We start from the raw sequence: 20376 nt of genomic DNA, 5'->3' as shown, positions 1-20376 counted from the left end.
AATATCTTTGGCTCTTCGCTCTTGGGCTCAGACTTCCGGTGCTGATTTATAAATAGATACGTTTCTGTGCGTATGAGCCCAGATACATCTATCTACCAATTACACTAACAAAGCACATTCCAAAGCCCCTATCGGTTCATCTCCAATTTTCCCATTTTCGCTTTCACTTTTTTCAAAAAAGGCGCAGATAGCTTTGTCCTGATGTTCCTGGCATTGTGATATTCCTCGATACTAGCTACGCGAATCAACCAAATCAACTAACTACTACATCAATATGGCCGACAACTTCGAACGACACAGGTCTACGCGTTGGGTCAAGGCCGACGTTCCTTCATACGGTGACAATTGGGGAGATGATTATGATAATTACGATAACTACGAACAAGATATAGCTGAGGAGCCCAAGGAGGAGGCGACTACTACGCCCAACTTGGTGCTTTCAATAGATAACCACCGCCGTTATGGCTATGATGATGACGATTCCGAGCAAGCCTACAGTCAGCCGCCGCTGGCCATTTCAGAACCCAAAGATGGCGCTTTTGGTCGTGATTTGCTGGATAGCAGCGATGAGGAAGTGTCATACATTCCAGAGAGCCCAGACAGGGCTGCCCCTGAACTACCAGAGAAGGACTCTCCTGAGGCCACAGCTAAACATAGACCTGCGCCTTTGGATACTTCAGGTCTGGCACAAGAGGACTTCGTACCTCCAACTCCAACATTCTCCCAAACGACTTTCTCCCAGCAGCCAGAAACTCCAGTGTCCGACAGGAGCTTCATTTCAGACGCCGATTCCATCCAGAGAGAGCCAGAATCACTTAATGTGGCTGGTCGCAATGATGAGAGCTTGAACGAAATCAAAGAAGATCCCCAGCTAGAAAATGCCGCAGAGAAGCCACTGGAGTTGGTGCTCTCTGTTGACAAGTTGAACTTACACGACAATTCCTCCGATGACTCAGATTCGCTTCATTTTGACAACGAAAGAAGCACTGAAAAGGCGACCACCAGCACTTTAGCTTTGCCTCAAGATGAAGAGACCCCTGCATCGCCTCGTGAAGAGCATGTCGATTCGCCATTACATGTCAACCTGCCAGAGCTTCCAAGCGAGAGACGTCCCATCAAGACAGACGCCTTAGACTCGCTCATCAACGACCTTCTGAAGATGGAGAGGCTGTCTACGTATAAGGAATCTGCTAAGAAAGATCTTCCGCCACCACCTCCCGGAAAGGACGAGGATGAGGGCGAGGCCAATTTGCCTTCTCTAAGCTCTATTCGTGACATGTCGCTCCCTAATTTCGAGGATCAATCATTCAGCGGTCTGAGCCCAGAAACCTCCCACGTTCTCGATGAATTGACACAAGAGCTGCAAGAGGAGGTACAGAAAGCCCATGAGCTGTACGTTTCGAATCTTCTGGCTCACACTCGCTCTGTGAAGAAGGCTCCTCCCCGCTCTCCTAATCCTGAGGTGAAGACAACTGAGCCCGAGGAGGCTCGTGAAGCGCCTTCCACACCGAAGCAACAGGCGCAAAGCGAGCTGGGCGACGACTACGACCCAAGCAACCCGCTCCATATTGGTGCAATTCCAGTGCTCTCACCAGAATCCATTTCGACAAAGCACCTTTCCGCTGATTTCTCCAATATGCCTCTTCAACCGCCACAGCCTCCAAGGGGTCCTCTCGCTGATGTTCTGCGCAGAGATTCTACAATGACGACGTCAACTTTCAATATGGGCAACTGGAAACCGAACACAAGCATGTATCGTGATCAGTTCGTCAATGATAATGATAATGAATCCCACATGAATGTCAGCGTATACAACGGGAAGGATAATCATGACAGATTTGTGAGCAACCATTCGTCACTGGGATATGCTGAGTCGTTCACAAACTCAAGCACTTTATCTGTTCCGGAAACAGTGGCATTGCCAAGCATCCACGAAGATACTTCCGACGCTGAAATTATGCGAGATGATGATGATACCTCCGATGATCACAGCTTCAGTCATCTCGACAACAGCAAATCGGATGGAGATCTCTCCTTGCCTGGAAAAGACCAGCGCAGCTCGCAGGGTTCGATCTTCAAAGAGGAGAAGCTTACATTGCCTGGATCACTCGAGCAATTACCTAAGGACAACAACACGAACGAAAAATATAAATCAATGTGCTCCATTGAGTCCAAGAGCGATGAGAATGAGGAGGACCAACCACCGCAGCGTTCTGCTACAAAACGTTTAGCAAGCACATCATCATTTGGTATCAGTAAACCGCCAATGCAAAAATATCCAGTCAGCAAGTGGAAGGATCTCACTAGTCCCTCTCAGCCTGTGGACAGAATTGAAGCTTTCAAGAATGCTAAACAACGTGAAATTGAATACGACTCGGGTTTGCAATATTGGCTTCAAGAGACATTGAGGTCCACTGAGGTGTCTCCCAACATGCATATTGGTAAGCTTGCCGAACAAGTCTATCAGAATGCCACACACACTGATATCAGAAGGCATACTTCGATGGCCCTCAATACTACAAGTCTTCGAAACAAGGTGTCTTTGGTCAAAGACAAGATGGATACTACGGCAGGTTTTGGTCGTCGTTTCTTGAACAAGGGAAAGAAGTTTATGAAATCTTAAGATTGAGGTGATAGATACGGAACTCAAGCAATATATGGTAATGAGAAACAGTTTAGTAGGTTGGATTTGAAATTTCATTAAAAATGAATGCTTGACAGGTTAAAAGCAAAAAATAAGCTCCGAGACGGGGAATTGAACCCCGGTCTACCACGCGACAAGCGGTAATTCTAGCCACTAAACTATCTCGGATGATCTGGAAATCACAAGATGCAGGTAATATATATGGCGCATATAAAGTGCCCCAAATAAAGCGCAAACTGTACTTTTAAGAGCTCATTAGAAGCACAGCTAAAAATACCACTTGCTAAAGTAACTTTCATGCCCATATTAGGCCATTTGACCCCTTTTTCAGGCAAAAATAGCTGATACACTTCGATATCCGTTTTATGCATTGTATATATGGAGAAAACATCCCCCCTTCTTTTTGACTCGAGAAATTACTCCATTATATCTCCCTTCGGAGACATAGATTCGGCTCTGAAATTCACAACCTCAAAATCCGTGTTGAAGCCTTCGTCTTCAATACCCAGGAGTTTTTGAGGCGGCCATATCCAGCAGACCGCCACGTACAAGACGAATGGAATAACGAAGGCGAACAAAATATTGCCGTAATAAAAGTTTTCGAGCCCTTGCGGTACTCTATCAACGGATTCGGACTCCACGCTTATTAGACCAGGAATACTCGGGACCACGGAGACAAACCACACCACAATTGCCCTGATATTGAATCCCTTAGTATAATAGAAGGTTCCGCTTTTGTGTGCACAGTAGAGATCATCCACAGGGAGAATAGAGCGTCTGATGATCATGAAGTCGGCTATTTGAAGGGCAATGAGTGGAGTGGCAACCACTCCAAAGGAGCTCATCATATCTAGAAAGGTAGATGAGTCCCAGAAAAACTTCCATGGCTGTACAGCCCATGATAGAAGGGCTGTTATGTATGCGCCTCGACGGATGTTGATGTACTTTGGAAGTAGACCAGCCATTTCCATACCACCTGCAATACCGTTGGCGACTATGTTGAATGAAAGCTGTGAGAGGGTAAAGGCAATACCAAATATCACAGCCATAGCTCTGTTTGAAGCGTTGTAATCGATATGCATCCACCTGAGGCAAATGGTTGTGGGCAACCAGAACATCTTATCGTACAGCTGCAACGTCAGTGAAGCGCATAGAAGTCCTGCCAAGGGGACAAACGTTCCAGTGATCATGATGGCAGACGCTACGCCGCAACACATTTTTGTAGGAGAGTTGGCGAAACGAGAAAAATCATTGTGGTTTAGCACTTCTGGAGAAATAGCGCCATACCAAATCGACATGGCGTATAGCCAGGCCCAGCCCCGCTCATCTCCGGAAAGATCCACATCCTGATTTATCATTCCCGCTGATCCACCATTGTGAGTTATGCAGAGAGCCAACATAGCGATGAAACAGATCATGGTGAAGCCGCAGGACGAGATCAACAACTTGTTGAACAGCTCTGGCTTCATGACTAGCATGCAAGCTTGGATGAACAGGAAAATCACGAATCCAATGAAGTCTCGAAGTTTCATCTGCACGCTTTCTGGAAACGTCATGGGCATATCTAGATAGCTCTTGCTGAGTCCGGATATTATGAGGGATATCAGACATCCACCTAACCAGGATTGGGCACCAAAAAACACGATGGCAAGAACAATACGGACGATGATGCCAATAAAGGACCCCTTAATGCCAAAGAGCATCCTTTGAGATAGAGGGTACCCGATGTGATACTTTGTTCCGGGAAGCGAGTTGAGGCATGTGTAAATGATAATGATCACATTGGACACTGTGATTGCACCCATGATGTATGGAAGGGTGAGTCCAACGGCTACCAAGGCACCGCCAGTGCTCCAGGTCCATATAGTGGCATTTGGTACACCCCAATAACCAAAAAACGAAAAGAAACCCCAGGTCTGCTTCTCTGAAGGGACCGGTTTGAGATCTGGATTCACCAAGAAGGAGATCTCCTCATTTTCCTCCGACGGCACCTCAATCCATTTCTGAAGCTGTCTCCACTTAGCCATGGGTAGGCCTGGGAAAAGAAAGTGGTTCAGAGCTTTAAACTACATTCCCGTAATGAGGCAGTGTGGATGCATGGGAAAAGCGATACGCAGTTTGATAGGCGACTTGGTGCGGCTGAACAAGGCGCTAAAGCGAGAGAGATTTGGGGGCGACAGGCAGGAAAATACCGTTTTCACATGGTTGTGTGCAGTCCGTGCGTCGTGAGCACGATAATCACGGCCCCGATCGCAGGCTGTGATAGGATAAGAGGATCCGACTGAGCGTTTACGGAATGCAAGGCACATTGAGCGAGCAAAGATGGGCGGCTGGATCTACAGATAAGGCGGGTATCCAATAAGTTTGCTTAATTAACAGGTGCAGCACCTGGTGGGGCATTAGTCGAAAAGAGTGAATGATCCGGTACCAAATTGGCGAAGTTCAACGAAAGATGTATGGGCCGTCCGTTTAGAAGAATGGCAAGGCCATCAAGAGAGCAGCGAAACCGAGACCGGCGGTGTTGACGGCAGCGGCACCCTCGAAAGAGCTGACAGTAGGAGCAGCAGAGGTGGCAGCAGGAGTGCTCTGGACTGGAGCAACAGAGGTTGGCTTAGCAGAGTCCTCAGCTGGCTTGGTCTCGACTGGCTTGGTCTCGACTGGCTTGGTCTCGACTGGCTTGGTCTCGACTGGCTTGGTCTCGACTGGCACATCCATGGTCTTAGTGATGGTGACATCGATGGTCTCGGTGCCAGAGACGGACTTCATGGTCTCAACCTCGATAGGCTTGCTGTAGGTGGTGACGACGACGGTCTCGACGGCCTCGACGGTCTTGGTGACCTGGGAGGTAGAGAGCTCGAAAGTCTTGCACTTGTCCTCGATACACTCGGTCACGGTGACACACTCCTCGTCCTCGTAGACGGTGACGGTCTTTGGAGCCTTGGTAGAGACGGACTCGGTGCACTTCTGGTCCTTGCAAGAGGTGATGGTCACAAGGTCGTAGTCGGTTCTAGTCTTGGTGACAGGGCCGGCAACGGAGGCAGTAGACTCAGACTCGGGGCACACAGTGGTGACAACACACTTGTCCTCGTCACAGGAGGTGATGGTGACAATCTCGGTGGTCTTGCTGGTGGCGGTGGCGGTGGACTCGATCTCGGTGCACTTGTCCTCATCGCAAGAAGTGATGGTGACGATCTCAGAGTGGGTCTGGGAAACGACCTCGGTGGAGTTGGCAGCAGCAGAAGCAGAAACGGCGGCAGAAGAAGCAGAAGAGGCAGCGGCAGACTCAGAAGCGGACTCAGCAGCAGACTCAACAGCAGATTCAATAGCAGATTCAGAAGCAACAGCAGAAGCCTCAGCAGACTCGGAAGCAACAGCAGAAGGCTCAGCGGACTCCTCGGCAGAAGAGGTCTCAGCAGAAGAAGCAACAGGGTTCTCTGGGAAGGAAGAAGCTGGAGCGACACTTGGAACGGGAACGATGGAGGATTCAGAAGCAACTGGGGCAACGGTGGGGATTGGCACGATGACCTGGCTCGAGGAGGAGGAAGAAGTAGCGAAAGATGGCATTGGACCAACGGTTGGGATTGGAACGATCACTGGAGCAGAAGAGGTGGTCTCAACAGCACCGGTGGCAGCAGCAGCAGCCTCCAAAGCCTCCTGCAAAGAAGCGTTGATGTTCCATTCTGGGGAGGTGTGGACACCACCGGCCTTACAGACGCTGAAGGCCAAAGAGGTGGCGACGTTGACATCCTCACCCACACAGCTGTCGGCAATACACTCGGCAACCTTGAAGGAGAACATCTGGATCACACAGAGACAGCCAGTGTCCCAGTAAGGGCATGGGAGGGAAGAGGTGGACTGCATGACACATGGCTGGGCACAAGATGGCAATTTGTCGTAGATTGGGTCAGCGAAGCCGTTGATGGAAGCAGTACGGGCGTAGGAAGTGGTGGTGATCTCCTCAGCCTCGTCAGAGCTCACTGCTGGAGAACTGGTGATAGCGGGGGAAGAAGACTCGGCTTCCTCCTCGGAAGAGGTGGTGGCCTCGATCTCAGAGGAAGTGGCGGAAGTTGGAGCATCCTCGGAAGAGGTGGTCTCAGCCTCGGTCTGAGCAGCAGCAGAGTCCAAGAGGGTGGAGTAGCTGCCGCCCATGATGAAGTATGGCTCCCAGACACCGGCAGAGGCACACTGGGCAGCAGCCACGGAGGTGGCAACGGTGACATCGTTACCCTTACACTGGTCAGCAATACACTGAGCAACGCTGTTGGTCCATGGGGTCATGACACAGAGACAGCCAGTGTCCCAGTAGGGACAAGGGGTGCTGGAGGTGGACTGGGAGAAACACGACTTGGCACACTCTGGCAATCTGTCGTAGATGGGGTCAGCAAGACCGTTGATGGTGGCGGTCTTTGGCACCGAAGGGTAGGTGGCGTATGGGTTGTCTGCTGCGAGAGCAACGGCAAGAAGACCTGCAACGGTGGCGATCTTGAGCATTGTGAGCGAGTGTGAAATCCGGAGATGGGAGTGAAATGAAAGGGGGCAACGCTTGGTTTTATAGGTGCCACTGCAAGCTTTTTTTGTCGTGCTGCAAACGGTTCTGGTTTTTGCAGCCAGACAATGGCTCGTATGTTTACGCTTCTGCATGCTCGATGCAGAGGCGCGTCAAAGAAGAGTTTTCACCACCCCGACTCGGCTCACTTTTCTGGTTCTACGCGAATACTTGGCAACCGCAGGTTTGGTGTTCTCGTCTACCACTGCCCTGGTTTTCTGAAGGCTATGGGTGTTGGTAACTGGTGAAACAGCAACCTTAAAGCTAGATCTCGTCAACGGTAATATCGGGGCTTCCTGCTGCATCAACTGACTTCGGGCATGCAAGAGGAGCCCAGCATAGTGGTGATTGGCTTAAAACCCTGCGCGCTGCAACGCATGCGCGGGGGCTCTTATTTTAAAAAATCTATCTAATCCATCAGATCGCCGGGCCAGTCCGAGATGCGGCGATTTACCGAGGACGTTGGGCGCCGTTTTTTTTTTTCTGAAATCGATTCCGGCTTTTCATGCTTTTTTATTGGAGTCAATTTCCGGGGTCTGTGGACCTCAGCTGCGATCAGTGTGGACCCGCTATCACGCTCCTGTTTCCCCACCATCCATAGTCAACGCGGCCCATGGGCTGTTTTTGCCAAGGAGCGCCAAACGCACGTTTTGAAAGCGACTCGCTAAACCGCGAGGCTTTGGTCCTCAGCAGCGGTACTCGCCGCTCCCAATTTGCTCATCACCGATAATACCGATTACCCCATCCACAGCAGGGAACTTGTTAAAAGGGTCTTTTTTCAAAAAGCAGACACTTAAGCTGTGCCGGCGTCGTCCAAGACTAGTGCCACTTCTGTTTGTTTACCAATAGCGTGATTTTCCTCGCTAATGGAGCACCTTGCCTGCCCCGATATGTCCCGCATAATGCGAGAAGAAAAATATACGACGCCGACCTCGGGCACATAGTGAATTCGTCAATGGGCTGCACTACGGACAAGGTAAACCCGGCTAGAAAATAAGCGTTAGGGGTGCTGCTCTGGCAGGCCCGAAATACCCGAGTGCGTTCGGAAAAGGCTATTATTAAAGCCGGTTTGCGGTTTTTTTCTGGAGGATCTCGCTTAGGCAACGCCCGCTTAGGCTAATTTTGTATAATACCGAGGCTGTTTCACCGACGGGGCAGTTGTATGCGTGGTGCGTCGCTTTCAGATCGGCTTTGACTGCTTTGGGTCTGGGTATCTGTGGTGAGCACGGGAGTAACAAAGACCTTGTTATTACTCACAGAAACTCACAACCTCCGTGTTTGCATTCAGCCTATGGCCGATGTGGGGTTGGCACGGGCTTCTAAACGTGTGCCGCAGAAGCCGGCTTCTTCTCGAGGGCTTCTCTGTAATTGAGCCTGAAAAATCGATCTTCTATTATCGTGTGATTTCATGAAGTGTACCCCACATGAGGTCAATCGCGTCGCAACCCTTCCAACGGCGTGGCTTAGGGAATAATAGACGTGGCTGTGAAGGAGTGCTTCATGAAGGTGGTCTATCCAAGGGGCTTAGGCGTAGATGCTCTCTCTAAGATGTTTTTTCAGTAAACTTTCCAGGATGAAATCTCGTTGGAATTCACTCTCTTGGCGACGAGGTTTGGGCTCACGTATATGGGTATACCCGCTAGCTTCATGTCAATAGGTTATTATGGCGGACTCGGTCTCTGAATTCGGCTCAGTTCGACTATGTGACGTCAAGGCATTCCAGGGTCCTATTTCGTTAACAAGGTACTTGGTTCGTCGCACCGTCTAATTCAATGGTCGTTCACGCATTCGTGGATCTATCAGAGCATACATCGCATGATACCTCTACAATGAAATACCCCTAGATGCAATGATACTATCTCTAAATTTTGAAGTCAGCTATTTAGACTATCTTTGAATGCTACCAAAAACAATTTTTGAAATTCCATAGCGTCGTCGGTTGTCATGTGTGCGACGAGGGCTATCCGTACTAGAACTGGGTATTAGCCAGCACCAACACCAATTCATCGGCCAAGTACCTTGGCTGGATTCTTCTCCATAAACTTAGTAGCATGTTTGATTCCTGGACCTATTGGACTACAATTGGATTTTTGCGTTGACTACGCAAATTCTCCTAACTTTGACGCATGCTCACTGTAACTACAAACTCGCAAACATACTCCACAATTCCTACTCATAATGCATATACAGCAATCAAAGCCTCTCGACCCCATAACAGAATAGGGGATCCTCGAGAAGCGGAACCTCAACTCCGACTCTAGATGTGGAGTGTACTGAGCCAGAACCTCAATGAGAACCTAATTTGTGATGTTGGGCAATTGAACAGTGATAGATGACCAGAGTAATAAAAAAGAGACATCAAAAGACAGTATTATACGGAATCAATTCTAATCTACGAGGTCAATGTCTTCAAAAAGTGAAAAGCAATGGTCCCAGATACTCACCCACTAGCAAAGATTGACCCACTCAGGAGGCTGGGGTGTCTCGAGCACCCCCACACTACCCCATTATCAGCAACCCCTTGATCATAGCAACCCCTTGGTCATGACAACGGAATTACAGATATCGAGTTTTCTCGAGTTCAGTTGGAAAAGAAATCGTAAAAACAGCTAAATACCATCGTCAGCTCTCTCACGACCCTCTAAACGCATTGCTTGATGCATGCATCTTGACAACGGTATACGATGAGGTGGGTGCGAGCCTACTGAATTCCGCGCGATAAGATAAGAATCCGACGAATTGGGCGAGATGTGCTCTGCGGCTCAAAACCGTCGAGAATAAATAAGGGTCCAAAGTTTCCTTGGTCCCCTATCCCCAAAATGCCCGCAGAAGCTATAAAATACGTTACCAAGGTCGACTTGGATAAGCCCGGAGGAGAACAGCCACAGGTCCACAATAGATGGCACCCTGATGTTCCATCTACTGTGACTATCAAGCCTGGAGAGGTTGTAAAGGCTGAGTGTTTGGACTGGACAGGAAACCAGATCGGGAACAATGACAGTGCTGACGATTTGCGCCATGTGGACTTGACCCGGATTCACTATTTATCTGGACCTTACAATATCGAAGGAGCCAAACCTGGGGATGCTTTGGTTGTGGAAATCAAGGATGTGCAGCCTTTGGAGAGACAGCCATGGGGTTACTGTGGTGTTTTCCACAAGCAAAACGGTGGAGGTTTTTTGGATAAGTTCTATGGCGAATGTGCCAAGGCCATCTTCGACTTTCACGGTATCCATGCTACCTCAAGACACATTCCCCACGTCAAGTTCACGGGATTGGTGCACCCAGGTATCATGGGAACCGCTCCATCAATGGAAGTTTTGGAGGAGTGGAATGCTAGGGAAAAGAAATTGGTTGATGATATCCAGGGTCAGCACGACACCGCTGTTGCTCAATTGCCCCAAACCAAAGGTGCTAATAGCGGGCAGGCTACTGGTGACTTGAAGGAAAGGATCGCCAAAGAAGGGGCAAGAACAATTCCCGGCCGGCCTGAACACGGAGGCAATTGCGATATCAAGAACCTCTCTCGTGGCTCAAAATGCTACTTCCCAGTGTACGTCGAGGGTGCCAAGTTCTCGATTGGCGATTTGCACTTCTCTCAGGGCGACGGAGAAATCTCCTTTTGTGGAGCAATTGAAATGGCTGGCCTCGTCACGCTCTCGTTCTCCATCATCAAGGACGGAACCAAGAAGTTGTCCTTGAAGAGCCCCTTGTTCATGCCAGGTGATGTTCAGAACCAGTATGGACCTGCCAGATACCTCACATTCGAAGGTTTTTCCGTTGACGAAACAGGCAAGCAGCACCATTTGTGTGCAAATACAGCATACCGCCAGGCATGCGTCAGAGTCATCGAATACTTGAGAAGGTTTGGCTACAACGACTATCAGATTTATTTGATTTTGTCTTCTGCACCCATCGAAGGTCACTTGGCCGGTGTTGTCGACGTCCCAAACGCCTGCACTACCCTTGGCCTTCCTATGGACATCTTCGATTTTGACATTTCTCCCGAGGCCGAGATTCAGAAGAGGGATATGGGCAACTGTGCTTTTGTGCTGGGTACCGACCACCCAGTTCATTTTGACTACGACTCATTGAAATAGGTAAGTACTTTATGGACTTTTGGCTCGAGACATAACACATTACTATTCAAATTACTGCTGTTAGCTGTCAATACCCTTGACTTCATGATGTAGCTCTTCTTCCTCCACCGAATCCGTAATAACTTCGTCCAGGCCCTTTCCAAATAATCTTTTCGCTATCATCTTCATAGAGCTCCACCCTTGCACTAGGGGTAGAATTGTGATGTAAAGAGCAGCCAAAACAGCCCATAGAAGGAGCATTATTATGAATGCCGTAAAAGAACTCTTGCTGAAATCACCAGTGCCATACAATACACAGGGGACAGTGATGTACGGAACAAGTAGAAGGAAGGCATTTACAGCTACGCAAGCCCATTCCTGCTTCTTCAAAACACGCTGTGCTTGCAATGTAACCACCATTCCATCCTCCACCTCTTCATCCACGTCATCGCCAGCTTTGAAGCTGGTCTGCAACTTGTTCATATCAAACGGCTCTTTGTCTGGTTTCAAAAGAGATATTACCGTGATGTAAACTGGTGTGGAGAATATTGCCGTGATGTTGCCAACAAAAGTGGCCTTGGATATCATCAAGGTTTCCTTATTGACCGCTCCATCGCCGAGATGATAAGTAGCGGCAATCCAACAAACAACCCCGGTAATAGTGCCTAGTGGAGCACCTATGATGAGACTTAGGGTTGTCATTTTTGTCCAATAGAGAGTTAAAATGATTGCACTCACCTCAGGCGTCAAGACAATTCCTAAAAAGCTCAATAGCCATGCTACTGTAACCCCCACGTAATTCAAGATCGTTGCTAACGCTGCCATGAAGATACCAAAACCAAGGACAGACGTATGTGCAGCAAATACAAGCTGTTTTCCGGAGGCGTGGGGCTTGAAGTAGGTTCTGTAAATGTCGTAGGTGGTGACTGAAGAAAAGGCGATAAGCTCGGCTGAAGTCGCTGATGTGACGGACATGAAAAGCATTGCTAGACCAGCTGCAGCACCTTTCTTGCCAAAAATTGCAGCCATGCCGTATATCACAGGAAGACCAGCACCAACCTCAAAATCCGTTAATTGATCAGGGTATGTTGGTGAGGCTGGGTTGGTAAGGAGTGCTCTGCAAGCCAAACCAGCAGCCAGTCCCAAGGAAACAGGAATGATCCACCAACAAATTCCACCGAGAAGGTAACCTTCAAAGACTTCTGCCGGATGAGCTGCAATAGCTCTTTGTGAGTACCCAGGATCACCAAAAACAGAGCCGAATCCACCCAAGGTGACTGACCAAGAAAGAAAGAACATCTCTGGGTCTTTAAATGAGAGGTAGCTCTCTCCTGTTGCCGAGGGAAACAGCTTTTGAGCTTCCTTGAGCATATCGTACATTTTTCCTGGACTTCCAATCAAGGACGATGTGCCATATACGGTGAAGCATGTGCCCAAGAGGATCCCATAGATTATCACCGTATGGATCCAGTCGGATACGAAAGTTGCCTTCAAACCACCAAGAGCAGTGTACACCATGACTCCCAATGGAAGTAAGAAAGAAGCTGCAACGGTGTGCATTCCAGTAGTCGTTGCAAATCCTTGTGAACCTCCCAAAAGAAGCAACGACGAGATGAGGATATTGGTCGCCATGCAATAGCACAAGAACACAATGTGACCAGGCTTCCCATATCTCAAGTAGAAGCATTCTGAAAGTGTGTGAGCAGCAGGGGCTCTTCTCTTAAGCTGAATAGCAAGAAACATGAAAAGTGTGATCTGAATCGTACCTCCGATACCATAGAAGTATCCTCCACTAACACCATGAGAATAGCTCCAGGCGCCCGAAGAAAGTAAAGTTGCTGGCCAAGTCCACGCGGAAACTGTACTGGAAGAAATAAGTCCAGCTTTCACATTTCTGGAAGCAGTGGAAAACCTCTCTGAATTCTGAACCTGTCCCAAGAAACTAGAGAGGGCTCTCGTTATCAATGCCATGATCAAGGCAAACGCAGCTCCCAATCCAAGAGCAAAGCCATATCCATACGACTGGGTAAGGATGGGCTCCGACATTATGCTGGTGTTTTTGGACCATGGTGCAGCTTCTCTTCGAATTTTATACGAATCATGTCCTGATGCTACGCGAAGCGGTTATCAAGATAAGCCCATCCCGATATGGTATCCCGAGATCTCACCCGACAAGACACAATAGAGACGGGACCTCGCTTCCGATGGGGACTAACAATTGAGTTGGTGAGTTTGAATTTTTGAAAATCATCACAGTATTAAAGACTAGCCAGTAGAGTTCTCCGTGACCGCCACAAGAGCCTAGAAGAGTCAATTTCTATCAGAAGGTAATAAAGAAGCCTCTACCTCCTGGAATTCTTATCACTGCCCACGTAAGTTCTTGAGTCGGCTTAGCAGAGGGGCATCGTGGTATGCCAGGGTCCTGGGTACTTCACCTAATAACCGTAAAAGCCTGCAATGGAGAGCTGAAAGTAAGAAAGTTTAGCCATCCCCGCCCTTTTGCGAATTGCCTAATTAGATGTTGTTGCTGGCAACACTATGGTGATAGTGCTCAGGGCTCAGTATGTCTCACACCAACTCAAGATCTTGCGACATTCAGAAAAGAATACAGCAGAACGGCAGATAAAAGCAAAAAGTTCTCCTAACCCTTTCACATAAAATTTATTTCAAAAATCAGGCCAATGAGAAAGGTCCTCACTATCGCCGTCCTCTTCCATTAAGTCCGCACCGAGAGCCGCCTGACTCGGCACATGCCGTAATTGAACAAGCATTACTATAAAGATGTAGCATATGGATCATCACAGTGGTTGAATGATGCTTCAAATTTCACATGGCATTTCTTATCTCCTCCACATGTGTTTCTGTCAGAACTATAACTAGGGCTGCGATGCCATGACATCTCCACCATCAAAATGCAATTGAACTTCTTCCTCGTCTCCCAAGATGACAAGCCTTTTCCAGGTTACGACTTTATGAGCAACTCATTCAGCCCCTCCAAGGTGTACAGACATGGCTACGGCTTTTTGCTTGAAATCGATGGGAAAGCTCCTTTAGTACATGCTGCTCAAAAGAGTGCTGCCTTCTATCTGGCTAAGTTTCCAAAAGAAAAACCTCTTCTTGTTGAAGGCGTTCGTACCAACAGCTTCTTTGACATTGTGGATTTGGATGCTCCCGTGAATGACTATTTCTCAGAAGGTGATACTGTGGTTGTGAGTGTGGACCGTAGGCCTAACTACAAGAGCCCGGTTCCTGCCATCATGAAGTTTTTGGTCAGACTCAGTGTGTTCCATGTTATTCACGTTGCGGTTGTCAGTGTGGTTGTGATTTTCGCTGTACGTAACCGCAACGTGTTGTGGAACGTCGTTAAGCTGATCTATAACTTGTGAGTATGTTAATAAATACGTTGCATAACAAGCTACTTCCCAATCTACAATATGTTGAAGCGAGCAACATCCCCGGTGAATATTAAACTGTATCAAGCTCCTCACGGGCTCAAACCTGAGGAATGTTGTCAAGCTTCACTTTTCCACTCTCTATCCATCTCGGATCTATCAACTTATCCCTATCCTTGCATGCCACTTTGAAAGCCGTCTTGATGGTACCGTCGCTGACACCGGTTCTGGTGCCAATCTGTGCGGGTGTTATCAGGGTATTATGAAGTAAGCAGGCGAAGTAGATCACTGTCGCAGCGACAGTAATGGGCGATCTACCGGCCAAGATGCCCTCATCGAAGCACTTGATAGCGATAGCCTCCGCAGCATTCGTCACCTCCATACTCAAACCAAGATTGGAGCAGAATCTTCTGATCAAAACGTCGGACGACGACAGAACGGCCTGCTCGCTGTCCTTGATGTATGAGTAAGCGTTTGGATCCTTGTGACTCTTCTCAATCAAGATTTGCTTGACAATCTTGTAGACCTTTCCGGTTGTCTTGATCGGGACATTCGTAAGCGCCCAAATCTCCTTAAGAGATCTCGAGAGCTTCGCCATTTTACAACCCAAATATATCGCCGCCGCCATAATAGACTCCTGTGACTTACCCTTGAGCCGCTTTTCCTCGTAAACTATCTTGTAAACTTCTTTAGCACCATCAACCACGAGCTTCGGTAGCTGGATTGCATCACACATTTGTGAGATTTTTGTGAACGCTGTCAATAGAGCGTTATCCTTCTTATCGACCAACGATCTTGCCTGAGCCCTGCTCAAGTCTCTTCCGGCCCTCACATTTTCAGGAGCATACGAAATCATCGTCGAGAGGTTTTCGCTGTCCAAAAGAGGGTTTCCAGCATCACCCACACGACTAGGATCGTCACCATTCTGGTCATCGTTACTGAAGGTTCTCCACTCCGATCTTGTGTCCACCACACGATCACTGAGCACAAAACCACAGTCCCCACAGACTATATCGCCTTCACTGAAACGCTCTATTAGGTTTGGAGGGAAAGCCTTGCAGTCTGGACACATAAGGGTCACATTCAAATTGGGGCCCTTGAATGGCTCATCTTGCTTTGCAGCCAGGGAGTCCATGATTATCGATGTTGTCGAGATCGAAGCTAGGATTAGGGGTATTGAAGACAAGGAAAAAGTAGATGATGTAGCTTGTACACCTCTATATTCTGGTTTCCTATTCTTACTCTCATTTACAATCCCAATGATGTCTCATATAAGATCTGGTACGCACACGACCACACTATAATGAAGCGAGATATTAGTAATCCAACATTACGGAGAAATGACTTAGATATCCGAGTGGTCTGGCGGTTTTAAAATGTGGTGAAACCTTTAGATCCTCTTTAACGATCATGTCTTTTCCGAAGCTTTGAAAACTCAAATGCAATTGAATCCTCAAACACTCCTTGGTCTTATCATTAGCGCTGGCATTAAAGCTGCATTCACCAGTGGCATGGCATTGAAGAAGATAGGATGATACCGTCATTTGAATCTTCATCTAACATTGACGCACAACAAAGCAACGTTCAGGTCTTTTCAATGCCTTCAGAATTTGACTATTATTTTTGTGTTAATAATCGATTGGTAACCATTGTTTGCTGACTTTCAGTCCGGACACATGTGCTCCGTCTCTAACTGTCCGCTTAGCTCAAGGAGAGTAATATCTCCACCTATCTAGGTGATGGGAAGCGGAATTCGGCAAAACTGAACTAAATCTGATGATGTTCTTTGTTAGCCCCTGCCAAGCTATGATAGTCACGGAACAGCAAGTTAAAACGCCGTATAATCCGGATACTGCAAGGATGGGTGCAGTAAATCTAGAGGGGCATCATTATACATTCACTCGTAGGGTCATTCAACTCCTCGAAAGAAGTGTGCGCTAGTTTGTGGGTTCGCTTATTGTTCTATGCATATACTAGCGGCATCCTCCTAAAGATGCATGGAAGCCGTGCTGATGTATAAATATGATGTTTTCAAGGGTTCAGATGAAATATCCCAGGACTGAGACAAAATGAAGCTTGCCTTTCTTTTACTGATAGCAGCTTTAGCAGTTGCTGCGCCAACCATACACAAGCGTGAAAAGGCTTTCGATTGGGACTATGAAAATGATAAGATACATGGTGTGAACTTAGGCGGTTGGTTCTTGCTCGAACCCTACATTACGCCTTCACTTTTTGATGCCTTCGAACCCGGTGAGATTCCTGTGGACGATTACCACTACCACCAGTTTCTCGGAAAAGATGAGGCCAAGAGAAGATTGGAGCATCATTGGGATACTTGGTATCAAGAGTCCGATTTCGAAGAGATGGCCAATGCAGGTATCAACACCGTGAGGATTCCGATCGGATATTGGGCGTACGGTCTCTTGCCCGATGATCCTTACGTGCAAGGCCAGGATTTCTATTTGGAAAGGGCCTTAGGCTGGGCCCGCAATCATGGAATCAACGCATGGATTGACTTGCATGGTGTCCCAGGCTCACAGAATGGAGGAACAAGTTCTGGAAAGCGTGGGTCTTATGAATCCCTGGATGAATTCAGAGAGTCTCTTGGATACCAGCGATATGAGAATGTAGCGCTCACGCTCACAGTATTGCAAAAGATCTTCGACAAGTATGGAGGTCCTGAATTTGAAGACGTGATAAGCGGTATTCAATTCATGAATGAGCCACTTGGACCTGCTTCAGATATGACATTCCTCAAAAATTTCTATACATGGGCGTACGGAAACATGCGTTTCATGAATGGCATCTCATACAATAATGTGATACTCAGCGATGCTTTTCAGGAAGAGGCTAGCTATTGGGATGATTTTATGACCCTCGAGCAGGGCTACTGGGATGTTGTTTTGGACCATCATCATTACAGATGGCGTACTCCAGAGGACTTGGCTATGAGCATCGATGAGCATATGGAAGTGGCCTGCGAAAATGGTAGGCAACACATGAATGAGTATCACTGGAACGTGGTTGGAGAATGGTCTGGTGCCATGACCGATTGTGCTCGTTGGTTGAATGGTGTTGGACATGGCTCACGTTGGACCGGTGAATTCAATAACCCCGAGAAGATTGGAACCTGTGAGCCATACACACAAGTTGATCAGTGGACAGATGAGCATCGCAAGAACCTCCGTAGATTCATTGAAGGACAAATTGATGCGTATTCCACTGCTAGCGGATGGCTCTTTTGGAATTGGAAGACAGAGAACGCAATCGAGTGGAGCATGTCTGATTTAATCAAGGAGGGTGTTTTCCCTCAACCTTTCGACGATCGGCAATTTCCACCACAGTGTGTTTTTTAATCTCTTTTCACATATGCAAACAAATTGTATGCCTTTTGATAATGTATGCATACGCATGTAAAATACGGTGAAAACAAACGCAAGTAGGCAAAGAAACGACACCTGTAAATTTATTCAGTTTGCTGCTGCTCGAAAGTTGAGCAGATTTGACTTTGTCAAGATAAGTCAAAAATCGACAGCACATGCCAGCGCCAGTTCCAAAGAAAGTACAAACACTATAAACTCCATACTTCAAGTAATCACAGAAGGGTAAAATAGTTTTTTTGTGCTTGGTGTGGGTGGAGTTATAGACAATCCCAAGAACAAAACAGAATCCTCCATTTCAGTACCATGTGCCAGCTTGAACAATTGCCAGTAAAAATACTCTAGTATTCATCACATCAGTAGCTTTCAGCTGAGACCACTTTCGCTCTCCCTGCTTTTCTGTCGACCGAGATATGAGCAAATCTGACATTGACACATGAGGCATGCTGTTCGCCAGCACCAAGGCCGGCTGTACCTGGGAGATGGTTTGGATTGTATTCCCTGGACCTGAAATGGACGCCTCGTGTATCTTGTCCATGCCTCTGGTGATGCTGGCTCCGCTTGCGGAGTACTTTCAACGTCCAGGTCAGGCGAGCTAAAATGGACGTATATGGATCCAAAAGCACATGTTGGACGATCTCATCGCCATCCCCTGGCTCTCTTCGTTCCACGATGACCATTCAGTAGTTGATTTCGGCTCGTTTAATGCCCCTCAGATTTGTTGTTTTTATCAACAAAGACTTGTAACCCGATGCTACAGCGTCTAGCCACTTTCGAAAGACAAACCCCAAGAGCTTATGAGCTTAACTTAAGCATGAAAGGCGTGGAATGAAATATTTTTTGGTGTGGCTCCCGGTATCACTTTCGTGCCTTTCCAACGGAAATATATCAATTTCACGGATGAATCACACCATGTGGAAAGGTGCTATGGACAAACAACTAACACCATCGTAATTTTTGAGCTCTGATTGCTTAGATAGGCTCTATTTTGGGAAAACCAGGAACATTTGAAAATTTGGTCTTTTCTGGAGTAGTAGGTCTTGATTATGGTGCTTGTTTTTGACCGCGTCCAGTTATCTTGGTGCACGGGTGTGCCAGCGCCAAAAGACAGAATTGAATTAGAAAAAGGAAAAAAAGCCAAAATTTTCTACTACGACATTTGATGATGGAGCTTTTTTTAGTTACAGTCAGCGTGAATTCTTTCTGAAATGCATTCTGCTAATCTAAAGCACTTGTTATCTACCAACTAAGGGTTGCAAAGATAGAAGATTCTACAATCCATAAAAAGATAAATTTATATTCATCTAGACAATGGCACACATAAAAGGAACGGCACCACGACCAGCGTGCTTGTTCAAGTTGTTGTCCTTTGGAGCGTTGTTCTTGTTCTGAGTAGTTTGAGCGGCCATATTGATTTCTTTGTTTGATGATGGTTAGGGAGGGAATTCGTCCGGTATTTATATTCCAAAAGCTCTCGTAAAGCTTTCGTGAATTCAGGCTCTTGAGTCTCATTAGACTTCTACTTTGGGGTTCTCAATGACTTAGTGTTTCACGATGTTTCCCAATTCGGCGTGGCAATGGATTAAGGTGGAATTGTGATTAAAAGGACCAATAAATTATCTCTCCCAGGCAACAAGCGATATTATTCCTGAAAGATTTGCCTTTGTTCGATCGTCCTTGTTTCAAGTTCTTTCTTATTTCGTACTTTGGTTGTGAGCTTAGTAGTACTGAATATTGTCATATCAGGAGACTGATTAACAAAGATCAGTACGAGTTAAGAAACAACTCAACTCGGTACGGAAGCCATTTATCTTCCCATTTGATTAAAACCTGAGTAATCTTGATGGTGCTTAGCAAGTAGCAGGTAATGTTACTTTCCATATGCAAATGGCGCAAAGGTGTCGTCATGAAGCCACGAATAGCCATGACGAGCCCCTAAGTAGCTATATTTGTTCACTCACAGACACCCAACACTATTCTGAATTTTATTATAATTTTTTATATGGTTCCCAAGGTGTTAAATGTGAATTACAATATCGACCTCAAACTCTTTAGACTTTGGATGTCAGGTAGAGATAAAACTACTTAGAGCTGCCTAAATATACTACTCACTTCAAAGAATCTTTTGATACATTGTGGACGTTAAAAACTACCGTTGTGAAGCGAAGGAGAAGTTATAGGGTTCACAATGTGAGATCATATCCTTCCTAGACTAATAGAAGGCATCTTTCTGAGCTCAAGATTTTGGCTATTTCATAAAACCTATCAGTTGCCCTTATGTTGTTGGCTATTATGAGGTTAACAATCGTTGCAATAGCAGGCTCTTTGCAGCTCA

The 20376-nt window shown here is 47.0% G+C and overlaps 8 protein-coding genes and 1 non-coding gene across 9 annotated transcripts; 4 read left to right on the top strand and 5 right to left on the bottom strand. All coding sequences in view use genetic code 12, as the record gives it.

Annotated features, from left to right (window-relative positions):
* Positions 1-274: 274 nt before the first annotated feature.
* On the top strand, positions 275-2623 carry CXQ87_002895 (uncharacterized protein; the record flags this gene model as incomplete). Its single annotated transcript, XM_025481385.1, has 1 exon — positions 275-2623. One exon carries the CDS (start codon positions 275-277, stop codon positions 2621-2623), a length of 2349 nt encoding a protein of 782 aa, XP_025336003.1.
* Positions 2624-2740: 117 nt separating this feature from the next.
* Positions 2741-2812, bottom strand: CXQ87_002894. The gene has a single exon. It is a non-coding gene; the product is annotated as a tRNA-Asp (tRNA).
* A 248-nt stretch (positions 2813-3060) lies between these two features.
* CXQ87_002893 (uncharacterized protein) lies at positions 3061-4671 on the bottom strand (the record flags this gene model as incomplete). Its single annotated transcript, XM_025481384.1, has 1 exon — positions 3061-4671. The coding sequence occupies one exon, from the start codon at positions 4669-4671 to the stop codon at positions 3061-3063; it is 1611 nt and encodes a 536-aa protein (XP_025336002.1).
* A 442-nt stretch (positions 4672-5113) lies between these two features.
* On the bottom strand, positions 5114-7135 carry CXQ87_002892 (uncharacterized protein; the record flags this gene model as incomplete). The annotated part of the gene is made up of 1 exon (XM_025481383.1): positions 5114-7135. One exon carries the CDS (start codon positions 7133-7135, stop codon positions 5114-5116), a length of 2022 nt encoding a protein of 673 aa, XP_025336001.1.
* A 2874-nt stretch (positions 7136-10009) lies between these two features.
* On the top strand, positions 10010-11290 carry CXQ87_002891 (uncharacterized protein; the record flags this gene model as incomplete). The annotated part of the gene is made up of 1 exon (XM_025481382.1): positions 10010-11290. The coding sequence occupies one exon, from the start codon at positions 10010-10012 to the stop codon at positions 11288-11290; it is 1281 nt and encodes a 426-aa protein (XP_025336000.1).
* Positions 11291-11350: 60 nt separating this feature from the next.
* On the bottom strand, positions 11351-13315 carry CXQ87_002890 (sodium:solute symporter family protein; the record flags this gene model as incomplete). The annotated part of the gene is made up of 1 exon (XM_025481381.1): positions 11351-13315. One exon carries the CDS (start codon positions 13313-13315, stop codon positions 11351-11353), a length of 1965 nt encoding a protein of 654 aa, XP_025335999.1.
* An 866-nt stretch (positions 13316-14181) lies between these two features.
* CXQ87_002889 (uncharacterized protein) lies at positions 14182-14655 on the top strand (the record flags this gene model as incomplete). Its single annotated transcript, XM_025481380.1, has 1 exon — positions 14182-14655. One exon carries the CDS (start codon positions 14182-14184, stop codon positions 14653-14655), a length of 474 nt encoding a protein of 157 aa, XP_025335998.1.
* Positions 14656-14761: 106 nt separating this feature from the next.
* Positions 14762-15796, bottom strand: CXQ87_002888 (transcription initiation factor IIB; the record flags this gene model as incomplete). Its single annotated transcript, XM_025481379.1, has 1 exon — positions 14762-15796. One exon carries the CDS (start codon positions 15794-15796, stop codon positions 14762-14764), a length of 1035 nt encoding a protein of 344 aa, XP_025335997.1.
* A 934-nt stretch (positions 15797-16730) lies between these two features.
* Positions 16731-18017, top strand: CXQ87_002887 (uncharacterized protein; the record flags this gene model as incomplete). The annotated part of the gene is made up of 1 exon (XM_025481378.1): positions 16731-18017. One exon carries the CDS (start codon positions 16731-16733, stop codon positions 18015-18017), a length of 1287 nt encoding a protein of 428 aa, XP_025335996.1.
* Between the last annotated feature and the right edge of the window lie 2359 nt (positions 18018-20376).

The sequence above is a fragment of the Candidozyma duobushaemuli genome (genome assembly GCF_002926085.2).
Source record: "Candidozyma duobushaemuli strain B09383 chromosome Unknown C_B09383, whole genome shotgun sequence".
In the NCBI taxonomy this organism is placed as follows: Eukaryota; Fungi; Ascomycota; class Pichiomycetes; order Serinales; family Metschnikowiaceae; genus Candidozyma; species Candidozyma duobushaemuli.
Note: the sequence above shows the minus strand (reverse complement) of the source record. Positions and strands in the feature narration are given on the sequence as shown.